General features: G+C 36.7%; 1 protein-coding gene across 29 annotated transcripts in view; it reads right to left on the reverse strand.

Annotated features, from left to right (window-relative positions):
* The window catches only part of NRXN1 (neurexin 1), a 1021444-nt gene that overhangs the window by 543113 nt on the left and 454760 nt on the right, over positions 1–23571 (reverse strand). For 20 of the 29 annotated variants that reach the window (XM_032497501.1, XM_032497499.1, XM_032497517.1 and 17 more), the window contains 2 exons: positions 17246–17449; positions 14670–14696 (listed from right to left, as the gene is read on the reverse strand). In XM_032497501.1, coding sequence (XP_032353392.1) covers positions 14670–14696; positions 17246–17449 — 231 coding nt within the window. The remainder of the gene's footprint in view (positions 1–14669; positions 14697–17245; positions 17450–23571) is intronic. The other 9 variants (XM_032497527.1, XM_032497524.1, XM_032497518.1 and 6 more) reach the window with 1 other exon arrangement.

Genomic DNA, 23571 nt, shown 5'->3' on the forward strand with positions numbered 1-23571 from the left:
CTCAGTGGAGAGGGGGAAAAGTTGCCCTTTGTCACGACTTTCGGCTTGCTCTACAGAATGATCACAATGGCAGGGAATCTCACACAACTTCTGCATAAGTCCTGCTGGAAACAAATCTCTAAACAATACCCTGCGCCTCTACCTAGGGCCACTGAAACGGTTGGTACTAAAGGCAGGCTATAGATCAGTTCGGTACTGGACCCACCCAAAATCAGCAATTTGCTAAAACATTCAGCTTCTAGTGGTCTCAACACTTCCACTTACAAGGTGAGGAGATTGGTCTAGAGGACCTCTACGATGCTTCTGAAATCTCACATTCTCACAGACATTTGAAATGTATGGTAAATGGAGATAGCTTAACTGTTGAAATTTTGAATTTGAGAGTCATCTGTCCCTGTGTCAGAATTTTAATGGGAAAATTATTGTCAAGCCACTAATTATCTGAATTCTTTTTGAGATTTCTTTTTCCTTTGGGGATAGCAAAATATGTCTCACTGGCACTAACGTCTTTCTCCCAGCTCTAATGTGAGTGTTATGGATGGACTGTTCTCGTGTTGAAGCCCTAACCTCTGATGTCATGGTATTCGGAGGTGGGGCACTTGTGAGGTGATTAGGCTTGGATGAAGTCATGTGGGTGCAGGACCCACGACGAGACTCATACTCTTATAAGAAGAGAGAGTCATGAGAGCTGTTTCTCTCCATCATGTGAGGACACAGAGAGAAGGCAGCCATCTACAAGCCAGGATGAGAGACCCTCACTAAGAACCAAATCTGCCAGCAACTCGATCTTGGACTTCTCAGCCTTCAGAACCATGAGAAATACATGTCTGTTGTTGAAGCCTCTCAGTCCTCTCAGTTACAGCAGTCTAGGAAGACCAAGATAGTAAGCAATATTTAAAAAATCTTAAAGAAAGCCCATAGCATTGTTTCCATTTTAATTACAATCATTCCTTGTGGTTTGTAGGGGGTTATGCCTTATATGTAATTTTATACTTGATTCTTACTGGATTATTTAAGTCATAGAGTTTTTTTTTCTATTTGTTAGTTTAAAAAGCAGATTCAGAAAGGTTGAAGGTATTACTCTAAGTCACGGAGGCAGTAAGGAGTGATATTAAGACTGAGATCTTGAGACCTTCCATGTCCATTCTAGTGTCCTTTCCACAGCCCCCAAAAGGACTTGCAGATGGTAAAGGAGAGGTACAACACGGCTGAATGACCACAGCTGATATTTAACCAGACTGGAGCAAAAGTCAGCTTGATAAGTTAATGCTATTTTAAAGAATCTGAGAACTAGAAGGGGAATGAGAGATATAGAAGTTTGCTGAACCATCTACAAACAAAGAACCCGAGATCCAAATCAATTGGATGATGTTCCCATAATCACAACTATTTAAGAGCAGAGTCCCGGTATCCAGACCACCAGTCTAGTGACCTTTCCTTAAATTGTCTTGCCCATGATATTATGCTGAACTAGAGTGAACTTGCCGAAGAACATCAAGATCTGAGTCTATGATGTGGTCCATGACTGCTATTTGTTCTACATCAAAGGTACAGCTTAGTAAAAGTACCAGTTCTTTTCAACAGAGTTTATGCTATGGCATAAGTATTCTCTAGTTGGTAAGATTCACTGGGTTTTCTGGTGGCTCTGTAGCTAAAATTTATTAGTAACAGATGGAAGTAGACACAATAAATATTTAAGCTTTCCTCAGTCTAGTTCAAGTTGATTGCCCTTTCACAACCTACCAATATATGAAGCTCAGCTATGTCCCTAAGACTTGACCCCTAAGAAGGGTTGGAGACCACCCCAGCTTGAGGTATAGAAGAGAGTAGAAGGGGTGTGTATGTAGGGAAAGGGTGTGGAGACCAATAGTCAGCCAGACAAATCCTTCTTTGAAATCTAGTACTTCCACAAAACCTAAATATAACCACTAAGATATACACTTAATAAAAGGTGAGGGCTCTTTTCAGCCAGATTAGTAACCACAATTGTTATTGACTTTTCTCCTCCATTTTTACTACAGGAGGGAATGGTGGAGAAAATTGGATTTTGTCTCTAGGTCTGTCATCCACTAATTATGTCACCTTAAGTAAGTAATTTATCTTCCCTGTTCTTCATATTTTTATCTGTAAAATGAGGATACTTGATAAGAGCATATCAAAAATACTCTCTTAACTTTAAAATTCTGTCATTATTAGAAGGAACTGCCTTATACTGTTTTCCAACTTTGTGGCTACATGAAAGAGTGCAATATGATAGAGAAGTTCCCTAAATTTCTGAGATTTTCATTATTACCATTGTTAATTTCATCATTTTAATGTTGACAGATGTAGGCAGAGGGCAGAGAGAACTTCAAAGAGAGTTATTCTAGACCTAGGATTACTAAACCTCAAATGAAACCAGTAGGACCATACTGATATATGCTAGAAATGTGTTTATTAATTTACATGGTTAAGTTTTAAGGGGGATAAGTGTGTTTATGTCATTTTAGCATCCCTCACAGAATATAGCACCAAATTACTAATAATGATTAGGTAGGAACAGGAAATACACCATTCTGTGTACCAGGATAGTCCTTCTTTATGGACACATTCACTTAGGAAACGAAACAATAGATCAAAAGGTTATGTGGTGAAATAATCAAGTCACCTTTAAGAAACCCTTTCTTTTACCTAAAAGAAATTGTTCTCTGACCTGTTCAAGTATCAGATCAGAGCTGGGCAGTGCTGATCTCAGCACTGAGAATGTCCCAACTTAGATTTTCAAGGAGCTTACATTCTAATAGATCACAAACAAATGCACAAATGATGCACAAATAAACAGACAGTTTAAATTCCCTTTTCTCCTAAACTTTTACAGTGATTATTAAAGGAAAAAAGTAATGGAAGAATAGTTAAGAGCTTAAGAGTCAGGAGACCTGAGTTTTAGATTCAACGTTGCCGTTAAATCCAGCAAAACCTTAATTACACTGTTCTAGTCTAATTCTTCTACTGCTCTTGATCTGAGTTTTCTTATCAAACAACAAAAGCAAAAACTAAAAAAACAATTTTAAAAGGCTATAAATGGCACAAACGAACTGCAAAGTCCCTCTGCTTCTAAAATGTAGTCACCTTTCCTGCTCTACAAATTTAGAACAGCAGCCTTTATTAAAATGTATGACATTTGGGTGTGCGCATAAAATTAGGTGTCTATCTAGATCAACTTTTCCAAGTACTAACAAGTTTTTTTTTGGCAGTTGACTTTGAGGACAACAGCCTCCCGTGGGAGGCAGGACCCGGTGGGGAGCTGGAAACAAGTCTTGTCATTGTGACAATAATGGGGAGAGAGAAAAGCCAGGAGAAACAGAAGCAAGAGCCACCGCGGCTGGATGCCTGAGTCGTGTTCCCGGCAGCAGCACTTACACCTGTAAGTGGCAGGAGGATGTGTTTCTCAGGTGGTAATTACGACACCTTCGGCCTGCTATTTGACTTTGCCATGAGTTTCTGGTTGGAAAATAATCACTTTAAAAAATAATCTGACCTCTGCTTGAAAGTTAAACGAACAAACACACTGAAACCAAAGGAGAGTAATTCCTCATTGAATGTTTCTATTTTATCATTCTCAATTTTTAGGTACTGGGCTGGGAGCAGAATTCTTTTGCTTTTATTTCTCATATGAATCCGCTAGGAAAGTTAATTACCAATTAAAATTAGAAACATGCAGATGGCACTTTCAGATTCTTCTTTTGCTCTTCACTAACGTTACTAGGGGAAGGACCAACTAAATATTTGTGAGCCTGGTGCAAAATGAAGATGTGGGGCCCTTGTTCAAAGTGAAGAAATCCAGGACAGTGACAGCAGAGCATTAATCCCAGCACAAGCCGTTCTAAGCACGGAGTCCTGGGTGACTGCACAAACTGAATGCTGTTTGAGCCCCCTGCCTCCCAATCTGGAGCCTTAGTTTTATGCTTAGTTATTTTTAAAGTTTCCTCTAGTTAGCTCTCCATTCAGGGGTGAACAGACAAGACTGGAGGCAAAACACTTCTTTTATCCACGTTAAGAGGTACAGTTGGGTCACCTTCCCCATACTGTCTGCCCGTAATGACAAGGCCTCTGCGGTGCAGAGAAGCTGTCTCCGAGCTGTCTTGCTGGCCTGGCCTGGTGCCAGTCACGATCTGGGCTTGGTGACAGACCAGTCACCCTAACAGCCGTGAGGCTGAGCTACCTGCCCAGAGTCACGGAACTCCTCCCTCTTCCCTAACTCTCCTCAGTTTAGCTAAGGATACATCCTTGAGAATCATTCAGAATGTTTTCATAAAGAGCTATTTGTCTTTTCTGTATAGGCAAAGAGACACTGATAGAGTTCTAAGAATAGACAAATTTTTTATACTAAAATATTAGACATACACTTCCCTAATTAAAAACTACTTTGAGCAAATAATAGAAAGTTAGACATTAAGCTTGAAGATGACAGCTTTTCAAAAATGAACACTAACAACGGGAGAAAGGCATTTTATAAACTTCTAAAAAGCACTGGAGAAATGGAAGAGTCCCATGCTAATTAATTACATTGTATTTGCTTTGATTGGATTGTTATTTAAATCTTTCCTTTAAGAAAAAAAAGAAACTTTCTAGAATGTGTATGTCTTGGTCTGGTGCACACATTCTACATTCAAATTCTCTTGAGTTTTTATCCTAGTTCCTTAAGTGACTAGCTGTGTGACCTTGGGTAAACTGTTTATGTTCTCCGTGCCTCAGGGATATATCTGCACAATAAGATAATAATAGAAATATTTTACAATATAAATTTAAGGTGCTTTGATTACTTATAACAATACCTGGTACATGATAAGTCCTCAGTTACAGTAATGGTAGTAACAAATAATACTATCAGCATTATATTGTTATTATTATTATCTTCCCCTAAATGGGTTCAAAACCTCAGAGAAAATATCCTGTGTCCTATCCTTTAGTAAATACTTATTGAATAAGTGTACCTGTTTAGATTTTGTGAAATACATATATATATATTTACAGTAGATGAAATATCTCTTATATTGAATTAAGCCAAATAGTTGACAAAAAGTAACTCCATTATCGCTTAATGCCTAACTTCATTAAGAAGTGCCAATAAATATAAAGCTCCACCCCTTTGTCTTCATATTTGGCAGCATGGAATCTGAAAAGTCATAGAATTCGAGGACCTGGGTAACTCAGTTATTTGGCTAATTATTTATATAGCTTTTTTGCTCAGTTCCCTCGAAAATAAATTGAATGATGTATAGAGCCTAGGAGAGCAAAATGACCTAAGGCCAGCAGAGTAGCTTCCAAATGAAAAGAGAATAGTTGGCTTAGGAATTGGGGGATTTAAGGTTTATTGAGGATTTAATTGTAAGAAAACATGGATCTTGTCTGCGAAAGGGTCTGACCTTGGAGAGCTGCTGAAAACACCCCACAGAGACTCCTCTGCCTTTTTCGTAGCTCATACCAACTCTATTCTTTCATCTACGAAATAAACTGCACTATATATAGCTGCCTCACCTCCTGTTTCATATCTGGCTAAATCTCATAGCTCTAGGCAAATGAATAAAAGGGTTTAAAATGCTCTACCAAGAAACACTTAGCCTTTATATACAGCTTTGACATTGATTGTACCCATTTATGACAGATCAGGATAAATATCTCTGGTGTAAATCATTTTCAACGTAAAAAAAAAAATTTAAGAAATATAATTTAACCTTTAAAAGTATAATTATATTTACAACACAGTAAAAATGAACACAAATTATATAAATACATTGCTAAAAGAATGTTTTAAAATAGTTCTCTTTAAATCTAATCTAGCTCAAATGGCTGGTTTAGGAAGAAGCACAATAAAATAAACCTACTGTAATGAAAGGAAAAATCTGGACTGTGACTTTATTTTAAGGAAGAAAGGTCATTTCCAAGAAATGCTTATCACATAATAGGAGAGCTTGCATGTATAAAATTAAGTACTAAATAGTTAAATGTGATTTTAAGTAAGCATTTTAAACTGAAAATATACTCCGTGTTGGTGTAGCATGAAAAGAAAATGATTATATTGATTTACATTGACACTTGTTTAAACATGTCTTATGCAATACCTACGCAATGTGAAGCTGACCAAAAGGAAACAATGAAAAAGCATACAGATACTGTGCATTTGGCAATTTACCAATATTCGGTTTGACATTCCATAAACAAAGCCAGGGATTATAGTCATAAATGCAAAGATTTTTAAATTAAATATGTAATTGCTCATCTGAACACATTATTATAATAGCTATGGAATTTATTTTTATGAGAAGACAAAGAAGAATGTACAGTTTTGTATAATTCAAAGAATAATGGCTTTCCCTGTGTTTTATTTTCCATACATTGTTACTACAAATGTATTTGAGTATCATTAAATGAGAGACTAAATTAACAAATTTTGCTGTCCCTCAGTAGTTTGGGGATATTCTTGTAAAAATTTTCTCCCCAAATAAGAAGCATATTAGAAAAAAGAGGGAAAAAAAGCCTAAATTTCTGACTTTGTTAAGTTTATTTGACCCTTTTTTTTTCATTTCACTAGGAAGTCATTACAGTGCTTGAAAATCTAGTTTTCAGTATTTGCTGTAAACATTATGGACCTCTTTTTTATTTTAAGAAAACACATTCTAAGGACTGTGATAAGGGAAATATTGCCTTTAGAATTGTTGAACTGTAGCATCTCATTTGTTTTGATCTGTTTTCTTTCCTTCCTCAGTGATTGCCCCCCAAAAAAGGCTATGGACAAATAACACGTGATAATTTATTTATCCAGTATGTAAAAATTATAATGATAATATAATTTTTTGCAAGCACTGACAAAATTCTTTCTTTTGAATTTTATTATTGCAATAACACATAGTGCTAATAATTTTTTTCTTTTGTCATATTTAGCTTATTTATTAGTTTAACTTTTATTCACTAATTTGAGTGCTATGATTCTATTTGACCATTTATTTCAGTAATTGGGAAAATATTGGAATTGCTCCTTTCTTTGAAGTTGTGTTGGCATCAAAGTTTTCTGAAATGAATGTCTTGCCTTACTGTCCAGGAAGTATTCTGAGAAGGTACTTGCCCAGGGACACCATTGGCTACTAGCAATTAAGTCTTACACCAGATTAATTTGGTTAATCACAGGAGATAGTGTTTGGAGGTTCCTTGGAGCTGATCAACCAAATGCTACAAGTACTGTTATATCCATGTACTTGCTTCTGGTCAGTCATCCTATGGTGAGGCTATGTTAGTTAGGCTTTTACTTCATGAGTTAGTGTCAAGCATGATCACTTATACGCATACATTTGAAGTGTCTTTTCATTTATAGTTATTCCAATCTGGTTTGATTCTCAAGATCTTGCTCACAGATGCCCCTCATCAGTTTTCATTTGACTGTTCTGAGGTCACTGGTGAATCATGACAAGACTTATTCTTATACATCCATGTTTCCTCCCTATTTTACCTTTGTTCAACTGGCTTAGTGCCCTGGGCCTGCTTGATATCACTTCCGTATAATACTGAAATAAGCAATAAATTAGGTTTTAAAATACTATGTGTCTTAGCCATGTACTGGACGTAATCTTTAGAGTATGTTGCTAAAGTAAACAATCTGATGCAAAATATTTGCACACAATGATCCTATATTTTTAAAGAAACACATACTACACAATGTGTTATATATTAAATATGTAATATGCAAAGTGTTTTCTGTTATAAGGGCATTAAGATAGTAATATAATTTTTCTCTGAGGACTGAAATGGCAGGCCAGAATCTTTTCCGTTCTTGTAGCCTTTAAATAATGAATATTGTTTCTAATTAGGAACCGAGTGTCGCTCAATATTAATTCTATAATATTTGGTTTTTATTTTTACATACAAAAAACATCTCCTTTGTCCTAGTGAAGTGGAAAACATTTCAGAATCTTTGGATTTTCTAGTAGTATATATTTACTTCTATTAGAAGTTGAAGTCTACACTAGTAAAATGAGTTATTCAGCATAGTGCTTTAGATCATCATTGAACATCAAGTATGTCCTAAGGATTAAAGGCTCTTTTAAATAGAAGTTCTTGAATACCTTTTAGTCTTTCCAATCCTTTAGGATTAACTCTCTATGAACCTAAATCATTGTAAGTATATAAGTAAAAAGACAAAATGCTCCAAATACAAAAGAAAAAAAGATTACTGTTTTCTTTAAAACAAATGAAATTCTAATCAGATATCTTACAGTAAGATTAAATACAAAAAATAAATAAAAAACAAAACAAAACAAAACTTTAACAATGGCCAGGAATGTCTAATGTCTAATTCAAATTTTTACCTTCAATTTTCTGGATCAGTATTAACATTATAAATGCTACCTCCCTACCAAAAAAAAAAAAAAACCCACAAAAAACAAAAACAAAACACACAGACACACACAAAAACTCTAAACTGTGAAGGAAATGGTGAACGTTTAGAAACCAGCTCTCTCAAATAACACAACAAAAACCTCCAACCAACAGGTCGTGGTTGTGACATTTTGTGGTGTCAAAGAAAATTTTCTTTTCACAGAAGCCAAGGGGATATCAAGTTCAGAATGTTTCTTCTGAAATTTTATAGGTTCTTTTGACAATTTCTACCTTGGCCATTGTTACAATACTAACTTTCAAAAGGTCCACGCAGGTCTGGAATTTTGCATTACTTTGAGCACACCCTTTTTCTTTCTCCCTTCCTTCCTTCCTTCCTTCCTTCCTTCATTCCTTCCTTCCTTCCTTCCTTCCTTCATTCCTTCCTTCCTTCCTTCCTTTCAATGGAGGTACTGGGAATTGAACCCAGGACCTCATGCTTGCTAAGTATGAACTCTACCACTGAGCTATCCCTTAGCCCCTTGAGTACACCCTTTTGCAATAGTAATAGGGAAATGCTTCACTGAATAAATTAATAATCGAGCCTGATTTCCAGATGAATTCTTTCTTAACCTGCACAAAAGAGTGCTCTTCTAAAACACTGCAGCATTTCATATTTGCATATAAGCAATAAACCGATTCATCATACACTAAAATAGACCCAAGCCTTCTACTTGGCAAGCCCTCACGTGATTTTGCACCATCTATGTAGTTGTTAAACGTGTACACTTCTCTATAATTCTCATACATTTAAGATGTGGATAATCCAAATGGGTTTCCCTTAAATTTTATTGCAATTTTGATATTTCTCTAAAGACTCATTGTCATGTGCCAATTCCCTCTGCCCATTTTAGCTATTTGTTTTTTCAACAGAAATCCCTGGTCTCTATATTTTATATGTAATTACTATTAGATTATTGCTAAAAATAATCATTTATAAGCTGTCTTTTCTTTCCCTTCCTTTTTCCTTCCAGCTTAAAAAAATGACAACAAGAAACAAAATTCCTATTTTCTGCATTTATATGTTCATCTTCCTTTACTCCCTCAGCAGGTCCTACCCTAGGCGGATGGACAGCACCAGCCACTGAGGGGCAGGGATCGACAGAACTCTACAAATCAAGGCACCATTGTGCGGAGGCAGCAGCAAAAGACTCCTGATTGCAGTTCTCTGTTCTTTAGGCACCAGGCAGCTGCTGTGCACTGAATATTTGTTTCATGTTAACAAGAGCCAGCCTCCAGAAATTTCCCCGTATCTTTTTAAGTAGCCTGCCAAGTGGCACCCTGATCAAAGCAATCTAATATGGCTTAAGTGCCTCTGGTTGACATTTTGCATTCTTTTATTGCTTTCCATTTTTATCTACATAAAAAAATTGGTGATAACTAACAGCCAGTTGATCTTTTCATTCTGGTAGTAAAATGATAATACAAAGATCTTATTATCTACTCCAGACATCCATCATACTATGTATTCCAACAACATATTACTCAGCGCATTTCTTCACTCTATCCAAGTCAAAAGTTAGGTTACGTACTTGGCCTTAGATTCTCTTTCACTCCAGTCCTTAGACAGTGAACTGCAAATAGAAAGAGTTGAACTTCAACCCTTGACACTGTCCACATTAAGGTCACCTGCAATTTTGTTGTCTTTGCATCTTTGATAAAGCATTTTCTGTAAGAAGCCAAAGATAGTTGGAAGGTCTGCCTACTAGAATATTTTTTCAAGAGCAGAGAATTTTTATTCTGGTAAGAAAACAGGAAGAAAGAGAATAGGAGAAAACAACACTGGAAATGCATAAGTAAGAATAAATCTTGGTAGGAAGAAAGAGCAGGTGGGCAAGAAAAGAGACATATATAAGGATTAAAGAAAAAAATAACAAACAAGCAAAAAAAAAAAAAATCAGAGATCATGAGTTTACTAAAATCTACTTTCTATATGGATGCAAAGCTGACCCCAAGCCTTCTTTTGGGCAGGAAGGATGTTCCATAATTATGTCATTGATTTGAAAAGACCAAAAAAAAAAAAAAAAAAAAACCTAATAAAACAAAAGTACAAAAGCTTTCCTGCATCTACTACATATTTAAAGTATTTACTTATATGACAATTAGGACTCGCCTATAGTTAATAGGAGCAAGTTTAGTTTTTAAATTTTCAATGTATTTTAAACTTCAAAGATTATAGCACTAATAATTTGTAAGGTTACTAGAAGAAGAGAGAAAAAATTGGGACTATTGAAGCATGCAATACACCACTACAGAGGCCAAAAGATCAGAAAAAATTACAGAGAAACACATAGCCTCATGATTTTGGACGTACTGTTGGGAATTAGTAGGCAGCAGATTTGAAATGGACACTGTCTTGGTCACACTATCTGAGGCTACGTACTTTGGCAGACAGAGAATGCAGAATAAGACCAATGGCCTTACTAATAATACTTACTACAGACCATACTAATAATGCATTTGAGAAAATTTCACAGGGAATAGAAAATTTCTTTTGCATTCTTTATAGTTTTTAAAAGAATTAAGTCAGTTATAATACCATGGGCTAGGCAAGAGACGGTCAGACACTCACTTTTTCATGCAAATAATTCACCTGTTAGTCACAAAGTACCCTTCAGTCTGACTTGGCCTCTCTTGGTAAGAACTTGTTATCATTAGTTGGTATTAGTACATATGTCTATAATAATTATTTTTTGTAAAAACATCTATAACTTGTCTCTTTTTTGATTAATTCAAATAACTGTTCTTCTTTATGTTAAAAGAATGTGACTTTTCAGTCCTTTCCCATCTACCTTTATTGAAGAATACCCTTCACTGTCCAGGGAAGACTTATCTGCATTAGAAGATGGTGGTTCTCTTAGCAACTTCCATATACAACTATTTTTTGATGGTAGAATGTACTTCTCCATATCGGAGTTGACTGAGGAAGGCAAGACTAATCTGTCTCTTGATTCCTGTCCTGGGCAGAGGAGACTAGAGAGCTGTAGATAACAAAGCTCTGTGCTCGCCTTCCCCTCTATGAATCTGCAAATACTGACCTAATCTAATTCCAAGCTGCAGATAACAAACATATTTTACCAATGAAATGAGCTAACGGACATCAAAGAACTAAGATCAGTCTGGGATTGTGTGCAGAGACATTCCATTTATAATCAGAGAGATCAAAGCATACATTTTGACAGTGATATGACCACTATTCACAGAGACAGTTCTTTTTAAAACATACCTTCTCCACACATGAAAATAAGCTTTGGATTTTTTAAATGAAAACAGGCTCTCTCCTTCCATTTAAAGATTCTGGACAGCTTTTCCTATGGGAGCGGGGGGAGGGGGAGGGGAATGGTAGCAACAAAGAATCTGACAGAGATGGTCCCTGGAATTCAAATCTGCCCTTTCTCAAAAGAACCTTAACAAAAGGCTCTGTCCTGGCCTGTCTGTGGAAGATTCTGTTGCTGCATCTAAACTACTGACACAGGAAGGGCTGAAAAAGAAATGCACCTGCCATCGCAGAGCCCCGCAGGTCTGAATCTGTGCAGTGCAGCTAGACCCTCTTCCCTCCTCACCTGCTACCTATTCTTCAGTAGCAGAGTCAGATGCTATTTATTTCCTTTTCCATATCAAATAACACCTGCTGTAAACTGAGTGGAAGGGAGGAGGGGTGGTGAGGATGGAGCGACTGTCGGAAACAGCAGAGCAATTCTGAGTAAGTGTAGAGAAATTTTGGAAGGTTTCCACTCAAAATTAACAGTTTTGAGTTTAAATATTAATTCTAAATGTAAGATAATCTTTTACATTATAGTTTGTACTATTTCCTGTGGAAATTTTCTTAAAAGACACCAATTGAGGTACTTCATGCTACACTCACAACACAACTGATGTCTTAGACATGGTATAATTTCTAGATGGCGGTGGTGCAAGGTTTTGATTTAGTAAACTTACATTTTGGTTTCAGACAAACTTTCAGCTTACAGGGGATAAATGTAATAAAATCAGTCTTTCATTAAACTACAAGGTACACTGAGGTACAAGTATTTTATTTATATTTTTATTGGGTACAAAATGCACTCCAGGTGGAAATCTCTGCTTATTTAATCACTGTAAGTTAGATTTGCACTGTTTGATTTGTAGATTCCTCCCTGTCCTCAAAGTTGAGCAATAACATGAATTCTTGATGGAACTTGGAGCTCTCGCTGCATCAGCCCACTAGTCCCCAAATAAAACAAAGGCAAAGGAAATGAAAATATTACCTGATCAGTGAATGTTCTGTCCAGTGACTGCTGTCAAGTTAAGGCATTTGCAGTCCTGTCTGAGGTGTGCACTGAAAGCTCACAATCATTGGTTTAATTCAAGTAATTAAAGTGTCATACATTAACACCTTAAAAAGGGAAAAATTCCACTAACCAGCATAAATCTTTGTCCTCAAAGGTACTGCTATGCGGAATATCCAGAGAACAGACTATGCTTAATATCAGAGTCTTAGAATAATAAGCTAAATGAAGAGAAGTATCTAACAAGGGTAGTGAGACTTTAAACGTGAGTTTTAAAATATCACTGATATATATATATATATATATATATATATATATATATATATATATATATATATATATACAGCTAGAGAACAAAGAAGCACACCTGATGACATTAATTTCCATGAAATACTAGGGTTTATGTAGCTACCTTTTGTAAATTTAAAAACCCGTGCTTTATTGTATGCTTTATAGGAATAAAATGAAGCAGAAGTCTGGAAAGAAAGAGTTTCCTCACATGGATTTTCTAAGATCCGGGAAGAACCAAGAACACCCACAGCTACACTGAGTCACAAGCCTGGCTTTGGGAAAGGATTTTGTGAGTCACAACTTTGCCTGCATTGATGCTCCAGAGCTCAAAGCAAACTGGACCATGGTATCAGACTTGTAAACCTGTGCTCCTTTTCAGAGTGTGGTAGAGACGGGGTTTGAGAGGAGATGATGTATACCTGAAAATTTCTACTTCTGTGAGAGCTCTGAGAGGTTAGTTCAGGATCGATATTCTGTTTGAGATGATTTTTAATGCCTTGTATGAGAGTTTTAACAACTTAATTTTTCATAAATCATAATTCAGTTACCTTTTTATTGCTATGATTGGAAGGACTGGCTTTTATGCTGCTTTGGAGTGAGTATTTAAAGTATTTTAAGACAAATCTGAGTTATAAGAAGCACAGTGCTTAAAATAGCATGTATTTAAGTAGATAAGGCTTCTTGTTTTTGCAAGTTTAAGACCACCATTTTGTTCCTCAGAGAATGACTTATTGCCATTTGGAAACAGAGAGGTTTTGGGAGTAGACTCCATCAACTCACATTCAGCATTTTCCGAAGACATTAAAACTATTTTACTGACTATGACAGTGAAAGATTAGAAGCTTGTTAGAACCATTTTAGTTAAATAGCTAATAACTGTTATACTGGAGGAGATTCCTTAATGTGGTCAGCAAAACCTGGAAAAGAACAACCTAAATATTTATGTAAAGAAATAAAATAAATTTACTCTTAAGATAATGCTACGACTCAAAATAAAATCACAGTCCTTATATCCTTTCAGATTCTCTAGTCCACAATCAAAAACACTCAGTCCATGCATCTTTTCTAACTCATCATTTGGCATGCATATCACAGATTTGGAGGGTTTTGGTTATTTTGGCAGATAGACGATTAGGATGTAAAAATTCATTATGTAAATGCTCTTAATGAACAAGAAAAATTTCTTTAGATAAGTAATTTTCTGTACATATATATAAAACTTGGAAAAACACACATTTTCCAATGTAAAATTTTGGTTGAATTTAGAAAGGTTTTATAGTAACTTTCAAATAAAAGGGATTTTTTCCCCTATGTTTGAGTTAAGAGATAAAACCAGAAAGTGAAGGGAATAAGACCCACAGTATTTTTTCCTAATTTGGTTGTGAAGAGAACTTCTGGAGTCCAAGATCAGCCAAAATACAAATGCTAGTTGCTATATCCAAGGGTCTACAGAGGCGTCTGCACCTTCTGTTACAGGATATTTGTCACCTCTTTTCCCACTTAGAGGTAGAAACTGCAGCAGGAAGGTCTTCAGCTGGACAGATCTCAAAATGAATTTTTACAACCCAGATGATGGACTGGTATACTTCAAAAGTGAATTCATGGGTTTTATAAACACCTTTCTCTTTCTTTTTTTATTTTTTTCTTGACTAGCTACATCATAATGGAGGAATAACATTTTAAAAATTTTGAATAGGCACTTACTGGAATTACAGTTAATCCTGATACAATCTAGATGGGGGAGAATAGATGAAAAATGAAAATTTATCCTTCAAGGTAATAGCTGCAGACATCCAATAAAATCACAGTCCACCCTTCCGGGGACAGACACATGCAAATATGGCCACTCCATATCATTTATTCTTTACATACTTCTAGAACCCAGATTCATTGTTATAAAACTTCACCATTGGAAACAACAATAGAAGGTTTTAAAAAAAATGGCCAATTCAAACAAAGCTACATGGTGACAAATCTAAGTGAAAGAAAGACTTGTTAACTGTCAAAGATGTTTGGCTTAGACTGGCTGCAACTTTCTCCCCATCTGTGAAAGAACATATTATTATTTTCAATATAATTAAAAAGTGCTCCGTCACAATGGGGTACAGTGCAAGCTTAGCTAGGCTCAGACATCTTGGACCTCCAAAATCTATTATCCCACAAAGGCCAACGGAATCCTTTAGAATTGTGGTGGTCAAATGGAGAGCTAGTTGAAATTATTCTCATTTCACCCTAATGTATCTATTCTTTTTACTATTATTTGCTTGGGCAAGAACGTAACAACCAGGCTGGGTTCCATACCTTGTATTATTGAAGGAGGAAAGAAACAACTTTGTTTCCTTTACAAACTAGCGGCTAAGGAGCAGTGTCATTGTTCAGAGCACACAAGCCGATCCCTCTGTTGGAAGCTAACAATGTTATTTCTATGTAATAAGTGTCATGGTTAATACAGCTATTGATTTTCCTTTTCTTACACTTTCTTCTTATATAAAAGCAAATGATTCTCTAAGAGCAGAATGTCTAAACTGGAGAACACAGGCTGTGATTTTAAGGGTTCTCTTTAAAGGACTATGTGGAATGTTTTATTTTTATTTTATGTATAGATAAATATTTGTTGGGTTTGGTTGTAGTATTTAATGCCTTTGGGGAACATGAAAAATATAAACCTAGATTCTGTTTCCATATAGCTGAGTTTGTCATGTGTCGTCAACCGCATCAGAAAAGTGGTTGCAAACAGCCAAGGAACAGTGCCTACACAACTCTTTCCACAGAATGCTTTGCTGTTGGAAAATTCCCACCGGTGTGTCCACCTCAGCTAACAGCCCCTTTACTGCAATTAGGCAATTTATTTTGATTGGCCTGTAGTAACCTATCATTGTCACTAGAGGGAACTCTAACAGAACAGTAAATGAAAGTGCTGTGTGTTCTTCAGTAATCTTTAAAAAAAAATGCTTATTATTGAACTTAATTCAACTAATATTAATTGAAAGTAACTGTATGCAGTAAGCTACCAATGAAATCGTTTTCTGTTTTATGAGCTATTATTCTGCCCAGCACAATTTGAAAATGTATGTGGGGTTTTCACAAATGCCTTACCTTATCACATTTTTACTACTCTTTTTGTAAACCCATGTAGCCTCGAATTTTATTTTTCTCTCTGTTTATTCACTATTGCATGTGTAAACCTACAGGAAATACAGTAAAACCTCATTAATTTGTACTCCTCTTACTTGGAGTTAATGATAATGTTGAAACTTATTGGGCAGAATATTTGTAATTCTTCATTTGATAGGAGCAGAGATCACTGGAGAAAAATTAAACAAATTGCAAAAGACCACATTCAGGAAGGAAACTGATTTCAAGTACTTTCCTGTACATTGACGGCACAACTTTTGAGAAACAATGTGCTAATTATGGATAATTCTTATCCATCCATTAGCATCAGCCTAGTAAAACCTTTCTTTAACGAGATTTTTGAACTGCTAATTTGTGTTTTTGAATGTAATTGAAAACAAGACTGCTTGTAATTTTTTTTAAGTCTACAGTTCAGACTTTTTCTTAATTCACCCTGGTCTTCCGCCAGATTTCACCCAGCTTGGTGAGGTTTTACTGTAGTGACTCTTTGTGAATGCTACAATTAAGCAGGAAAGCATTACTTTTCTGCAGAAGAGCCTGTGTTTTGAGTGTTCTCATGGCTGTTTGCTAAGGGCCGCAGACTTTGGGCATTGAAGGGTTGTGGATTGCTGTTTGATAGCAAAGTATCATCACACTGTAGTTCCAAACAGAAAAGATGGGATACCACAAAGGTGACCATTCAAAGGAGAAGCCCAAGGAGTATAATAAGAGTGGCTGTTGACTGAGATCACAAAGTAGAAATCTGACATTTTGTAGCATATGTTGTCTAAGTAAACGTCAGTGGATTTTTGTTTATCTGAAAGGATATCTTCTATAACCAATCAGAATGTTAAATACAAAAATAAGACATTTAATTCGAGGCATTGTCGAGTCTAGTAATTTATATTTTCAATTAATCTCATTAATACACATGGCTTCCCTTTTAAGAACCCTCAGTGGTAGGAATCACACAACAGTAAATTATGTTAAATGAAACAGAAACCATAAAAAGATGCCCCGAAAACCTAAATTAATTTAAATAATGGAGATGAGACCATTAAGTATTTCAACTTTCCATGGCAAACAGGCTACTTGATAAATGTTTGCAGGCAAAACGGAACAAAAGGTGAAAAGTGTTAGTCCAGTGGGGGAAGGCGAGTTGTTACCTAGGTTGACCGTCAGTTTCACACGCCCCGCGTCCAGCTCCAGGCGGAGGGTGTCAGCTGAGTCTCTCGAGGTGGTTGCCATGAGGATGCCATATGCGCGCTGGGATCGAAACCGTAAGGACACATCCTCAGCCTCCGTATGCATCACCACCGGGAGCTGGATTTTCATAAACATACTTCCATCATAGCTTAGAACTGTTGCTTCTATAGATGGGAAATGAACAGAAAAGTTCTTGGTCAGTTCAGTGCATTTATACTTTGAAAAGGAAAAGCGTGACCAACTCAAGGTTTCCCTATAGCACACAAGACACAAACTCAGCTCATCTTCTTTAGACATGAGCAATTCTTTTTAAGCTGGAAAGAGAAGCTCCTCTGGGATGTATGTGCTAAAGTCCAGGAGCAGAGATGACTACACTTCCCTTTCTGTCCCCACAGTCCTTTCTACCTAGAGCATTCGTCACGTTGGATTAACTGTGTTCATGTATGTATATCCCTTCTCAAGAGCAGAGATCGTATTTTGTGTGTGTGCAGCCATAGTGTGAGCCGAGTTTGAAGCGCCAGCAGCTACATATGCATGTTTCTATACAGCCAGGCCACTGATCAGCTCTGCGAAATTAAACTTGGCTCTGAATCCCTCACCTGCAAAATGAGAGGGTGCTATTAGAGCATCTCTAGGCTATTAGAGCCTTTGCTTGCCCTCGAAGTCCATGATTCTAAGAAAAGTTACTATCATCATTTTTTTCATAATTTCTGCTCGAATATAATTAAAAAGAAATTAAAGATATGACTTAAAGGTAGAACTCAGGTCAACTCTTGACCAAGGTGATGTTCAGAAAAGAAACAGAAGAAAAATTGATATTACCAAATAACAGGAGACGCTTCTTCTGAGTCATCATGTTTAACAAGGCAATTCATTTTTACAAAGACACACACAGTAACTTCACGTTAGGGTTTATTTGCAGATAAGGGGTAACCTAAAGCACTATCCGTAAGCACCACTCTGGTACTCTGCAAAAAGTAAGCTATCACCAAAAGGTCAATAACTCTGTACCTAGATAATACTGAGTAAGGATGGGAGTGCGACTGAGGAGCTCGTATGGGTGTGTGCTGCTAATGGAAAGCGGATTACTTTAATGGATAAGTTGCTTTATGCTGGATCAAACACATAGAGAAGTGAATAGCAAAAACTGTTGATCTCAAACTGACTGATGTAAGAAATAGACCCTCTTAATGTTAAACACCATATGGTGGTAAAGCATTGCAAAACAAGGATGAGTCATTTTGCTTTCTCATGGGTTCTGGTAACTCAGAATATCATTTAATAAACTAAAAGCTACCTGGAATTAAAATAACTGAGGAAATTCTCACTATCTTGCCTATTTACAGCAACTAATTTTACTGATACAACTGTGCTCATGATTCAGACTATGTTCTGGAGCTGTGGTTTTACAAGTTTATCTTTCAAAAACTCGGGAAATTCAAGGATTACTTCTAACAGTATTTATTTATTTATTTTTCTAAGAGACTTTAATCATTAGTTGTTGTCATCACGGGACTGAAAGCACTTTCAGAACTGATCAGTGCTGAGGGTTCCAGGTCTCTCTCTTTGGAGCACTTCTCTTTTCTATCCACCTCTTAACTTAGAGGATCTTGGTCACCTCACACGTTCTCTCCCCTGATGCTTATTAACAGTCCTGACTTCTCTCCTGAGTTCCATCAAACATCCATCATCCATTGCCTATTGGACATCTCCAATTTGAATACAATCCACACACCCAAAATGAACAAACCCAACACGCTGCTTCTCCAATGTTCTCCATCTCAGTAAATGATCTAACACAACTATTTAGACCTTAACCTTTCTGATTTCTCTCTTGCCCTTTCTGCCAGGTCCAATCTATTTGCAATTCTGCGTGTCTTGTAGGCTCTAATTCCATCCATTTCCTGAAGCAATCAGTTCTTACTGTTACAGGACCTCAGGCTCTGCCCCGCTGGCTCACCTGGACCACTGTAATAGCTCCCTCAATGGTCTCACTACTTTTACTCTTTCTGCCTACACGTTGCAGCCGGGCTAAAATTTTAAAGTGAATCAGATTATATCACTTCATTGCTTCAGCTATGCACTTCCAACCCCACCCCCACCCCCCGTCTCCACCCCGGACCCTCTGCCAATAGATCCCCACCACTGCGGTTAGAATAAAATCTGTAGTCCGTTTATTAACCCATTAGGTTTTGTGTCAATCAGCCCAAGCCCATCTCTCTGGCCTCAGCTTTTAGCACATCCTCCCTTGTTTAGTCAACTCCAGCCACACTGGTTTCATGTCTCATTCATGTTTGTGCTTGTGGAACCTTCTGTCTTAAAATGTGTCACCCCCAGATCTTTATACAGTTTGGTTCTTCAGCGTTCAGGTCTCTGGTCAAGCCTCATTCCCGAGAGTCCTGCTGCAAGCACCCCTCTAATCCCCCCTCCAGTTATCCTGCGTCCACTCACCACGTCCTGCTTGTTTGTGTAGCACAGTCTGCCTTTGCCCTTTAGTGTGTGTGTCATTAGAGCAGAGCTGAGCTCTCCTAGTCATGGCTCTATCATCAGCCAAGGACTCCAAAAAGGGCCAGGCACACAGTAGAGCCCTGATATTTATTGGATTAATTATTGCACTTGAAACTGAAGATACAAGAGCGAGCTTTTTTTCAAGTTGGACATCATGCTTACATGAATATTCACTAGAGAACTTAAGTATTTATTCTATCTATGGTAAGTTAACCTAATTTTGGTAACGTATATGAACAAAATACTCCTTAAAGTCTACATTGAAAGCCATAATTGTGCCACAAAAGACAGACTAGGAAAGGGGTCTGTCTACCAAAACAGGGGTCCTGTGGCTAAGCACTGACCTAATAAACAATGAGAAAATAAAATACGACACTCTTAAAATATGCTGGTTCTATATCATATCACATATCTACATCATATTTGTCCAATTGGATACGGTTTCCCTAAAGAAAATTTACTAGGAGTTGGTCAAAAAAAAATTAAAACATTATACTAAAGTTGTAGTCAACACTAGAAAACAGTGCTTCCAGTACAATCTTAAAGAAATGTGCTCTTTACCATTTCTCTTCTCTTCTTCAACTATAGCCAATCATTGTCCATCTCTATAGGGCAACAACTGCTTGAATAAAAACTGAAAAGGCACTATCAATCGCTCAGTAACTTTGGTGTCATACAGATAAAAGGGCTAAAATAGTCTTCGTTTCTCTTACTTATTTAATCTGTAAATCTAGTCTCTATTATTCAATAATCTTATTTTTTGAATGTTCCCATGTTCTATGAAACGTAGCTCAATTTGACTGAAGATTAATTAGGGGGAACGTCCTTTTAGACACACAGATGACTGACAACGGATCAGAAATATAGTATGAAATACAACCCAAAGTGAAAAAGAAATAATAGTAATAATCAGGATCAGTGGCTTTTAACATTCTCCAAAAAGCTGTAGTAATGAAACAACAGTGAAGTAATTAAACTCGAGCATCCCTGAGTGCCATTTTAAACGATCCTCAATGTGAAAATAACTTGTTGATAAATGACAAAGGAGCACCTACACGATTCCTCATAATTAGAGTGAATGTTTAATTAGACAAGCAATGGAAAATGCACGAGATTGCAGTCTGGAGTTGCCAAATAAATGGTAAACAACCTTCTGACATTTGAAGGTTATACTATTTGGCAGCATCCTTTAAACATGAGTAAACTTACTTTATTACTTAGGACACAAAAGAGTTTTCTAAAAGGCGAATTCCCATACAATACTTCCCAGTGAGGGAGAAAAAGTTTCAACTTTGTCTCCTATATCTCCTTCCCCCGTGTCGTTAAGTTTGATAAATTTGCTCTTCTGCCTTATTCCTCCTTGCAGTCTAAAGTGTACACCTGTGTTCAGTTTTGCCGAAAGGCAGTCACATATTGTGATCAACAATGAAAATCAGACAAGGAGCCAAAGTATATGGCTCTGACATCTGTCCCTCCATCTGTCAGAGTTTTAACAAGCAGGTATAAAGTAGACCTCTGATTATACCCTATACGTACAACCAAGAAAAATTTCTATATGACCAAGTCGCCACAAATTCTCAATTTTGTGAAAATAAAGCAGGAGAGAAGGTGCTGAATTCAATTTATATTCGATTGAACAATATTTCTGTGCTACTTTTCTTTATGGGATCAATACATATAAAATACTATTTTTTTAATTTGCCTAAGTCAGCAAATACTCTGTTCTTTCTTATAAGCTCTTTACTTAATGAAGAATGGCAATTTCCTAGAATATGATTACAATACCATTCCCCATGCTGCCCTGTCCAAGGACTTAAACGTGCTTCTTTATAAGTTATCAATTATTGCTCAATTATAGTAAAACAGAAACTCTGTAAGTGCCTTTTTTGTTTTAATTTCAAGAGTTGTCAGTCAACTCTTATGTGATCAGAGTGCATCTGGAGAAGAACCGCAGTCGAAGCTCTTTCTTTTGAATTGGAAACCCCAAGGGTTGGACACGATCTTGTGTTGACTGAACTAGGACAGGGCTGGGAGCTGGAAAGGAGCCAGATTTTGTCGTATCGACTATGACAAGCCTCCCACATCACCCTTGTTTTCGGGAGACGCCATAATGTGAGCAAGACAATCAATTCTGAAAAGCAAAGACTTCTCACAATACACCGGGTAGTCCAGAAACAAAAACCACACAAAAATGACAATTTTCTCTTCTCAGTACACAACCAACCTGGAAACAAAGAAATCTGCAGAAATTTCCAGCCACCTGTCAGATAAAAATGTACGTTGAATCCCAGTGATTAAGTCTACTATTAAATTCTCATTTGCAAATCTGCATATGCTTACCACCTCTCCTTCTAATTACTGCAATATATAATAGCTCCTTTCCCTCATTCTGGTTCAGGAAGCTCTACAATTTCCATTATTCTGCCATATGCAGTAGCAGGATATTGCCACAGGGTGGTACACCATGCATATTTAACTGAAGGCTTTTGTACTCTCTGACAGTTCAGTTATACCCTTTTCTAGCATCACTTAAGCAGGAAGCATCAGGAAAAGTGACAGCTCTCTGAGTGATTAAAATGAAAACACAATCGTAAATCATACAGGTCTGCTAATCTCACATTATACCAAACTTGTAATGTATCTTGCAAGCTCTGTCACTTTGTTGTTGTTGGCTCCTTTTGGCAATTTCTAAAAACCATAATATACAAACAAACTGAAATTAGAAGGGAAAATTTACGGAGAATGTACACCTTACAAATGAAATGATGCATAAATAATTAACCTCTGATAACTATTCATAGGAATTGCAATTAGGTACTAGGAGAACGAATGAATCTATGTGATTAGAGTGTTTATCTATCCATGGACCTATCTAATTGTATAGCACAGAGCAGTGACGGTATTTGGGTAGGGGATTTAAGATCATTATTAGATTAGTAGGTTATTATTACTAATTTTTATATTAATTAATGTTATTAATAGAACTGATAAGCTGATGAACCTCCTTATTAAGAATCAATGTCACATTTCAACTTTGGATTCTAGAAAAGAACCACTTTTTCCTCTAGGAAGTTTTAGCTTAAACAAATTAAACAATTTCAGGAATGCAGGGAGAAGACGACTAAATGCATACGGTTGAAAAAATACACGCCAGATACTTTTTGGCTAAATGTCTCAGAAAGCAATGTTATCTGGAGCATGAGAGGACAATGGAGCAACTTGTCAAAATTTTTTCACATTGATTTTGTGTTCCATTGTTGAAAATAAGTGGCAATGGGTATGGTGACTATAGCATTTGTCTGGAACTCTTGGGTCGATGGAAGGACATACTTAGACCTATTTGTTCTATTCCTTCCTTTTGTCTGGTCTGCAGATGACCGGCGGCAGCTATCACCTTTTACTCTTCCTTTAACCCTTATTCTCCTAATAGAAGGAAAAAGAAAAAAAAAAAAGTAGCTTTGCCTCCTGCTAGAGAAGGGAATGGTGGTACATGCTCAGAGCTTCCGCAGACACGCTAAGCCTTAATGTCAAATCGGTAAGTAAATCTTCTGTGATCAGTTGCGTCTTAGGCAAAGGTAAATGCCTTTGAAATCAGTGTGAACTTCTGAAAGTGCTGGTGTAACTTAGATGGTTTAAAGTCACCTTACTTTTCAAATTTCAAACGGGTAAGTCAACTAAATTGAAATGGGCTAACTTAAGTCCCATGCGGTAGCGTCAGGGAAGCCACATCCCACAGTTTAGCTTGCTTCGAATGCTCTTTTTAGCAGAGCTGTTAGCA

The sequence above is a fragment of the Camelus ferus genome, chromosome 15 (genome assembly GCF_009834535.1).
Source record: "Camelus ferus isolate YT-003-E chromosome 15, BCGSAC_Cfer_1.0, whole genome shotgun sequence".
NCBI lineage: Eukaryota > Metazoa > Chordata > Mammalia > Artiodactyla > Camelidae > Camelus > Camelus ferus.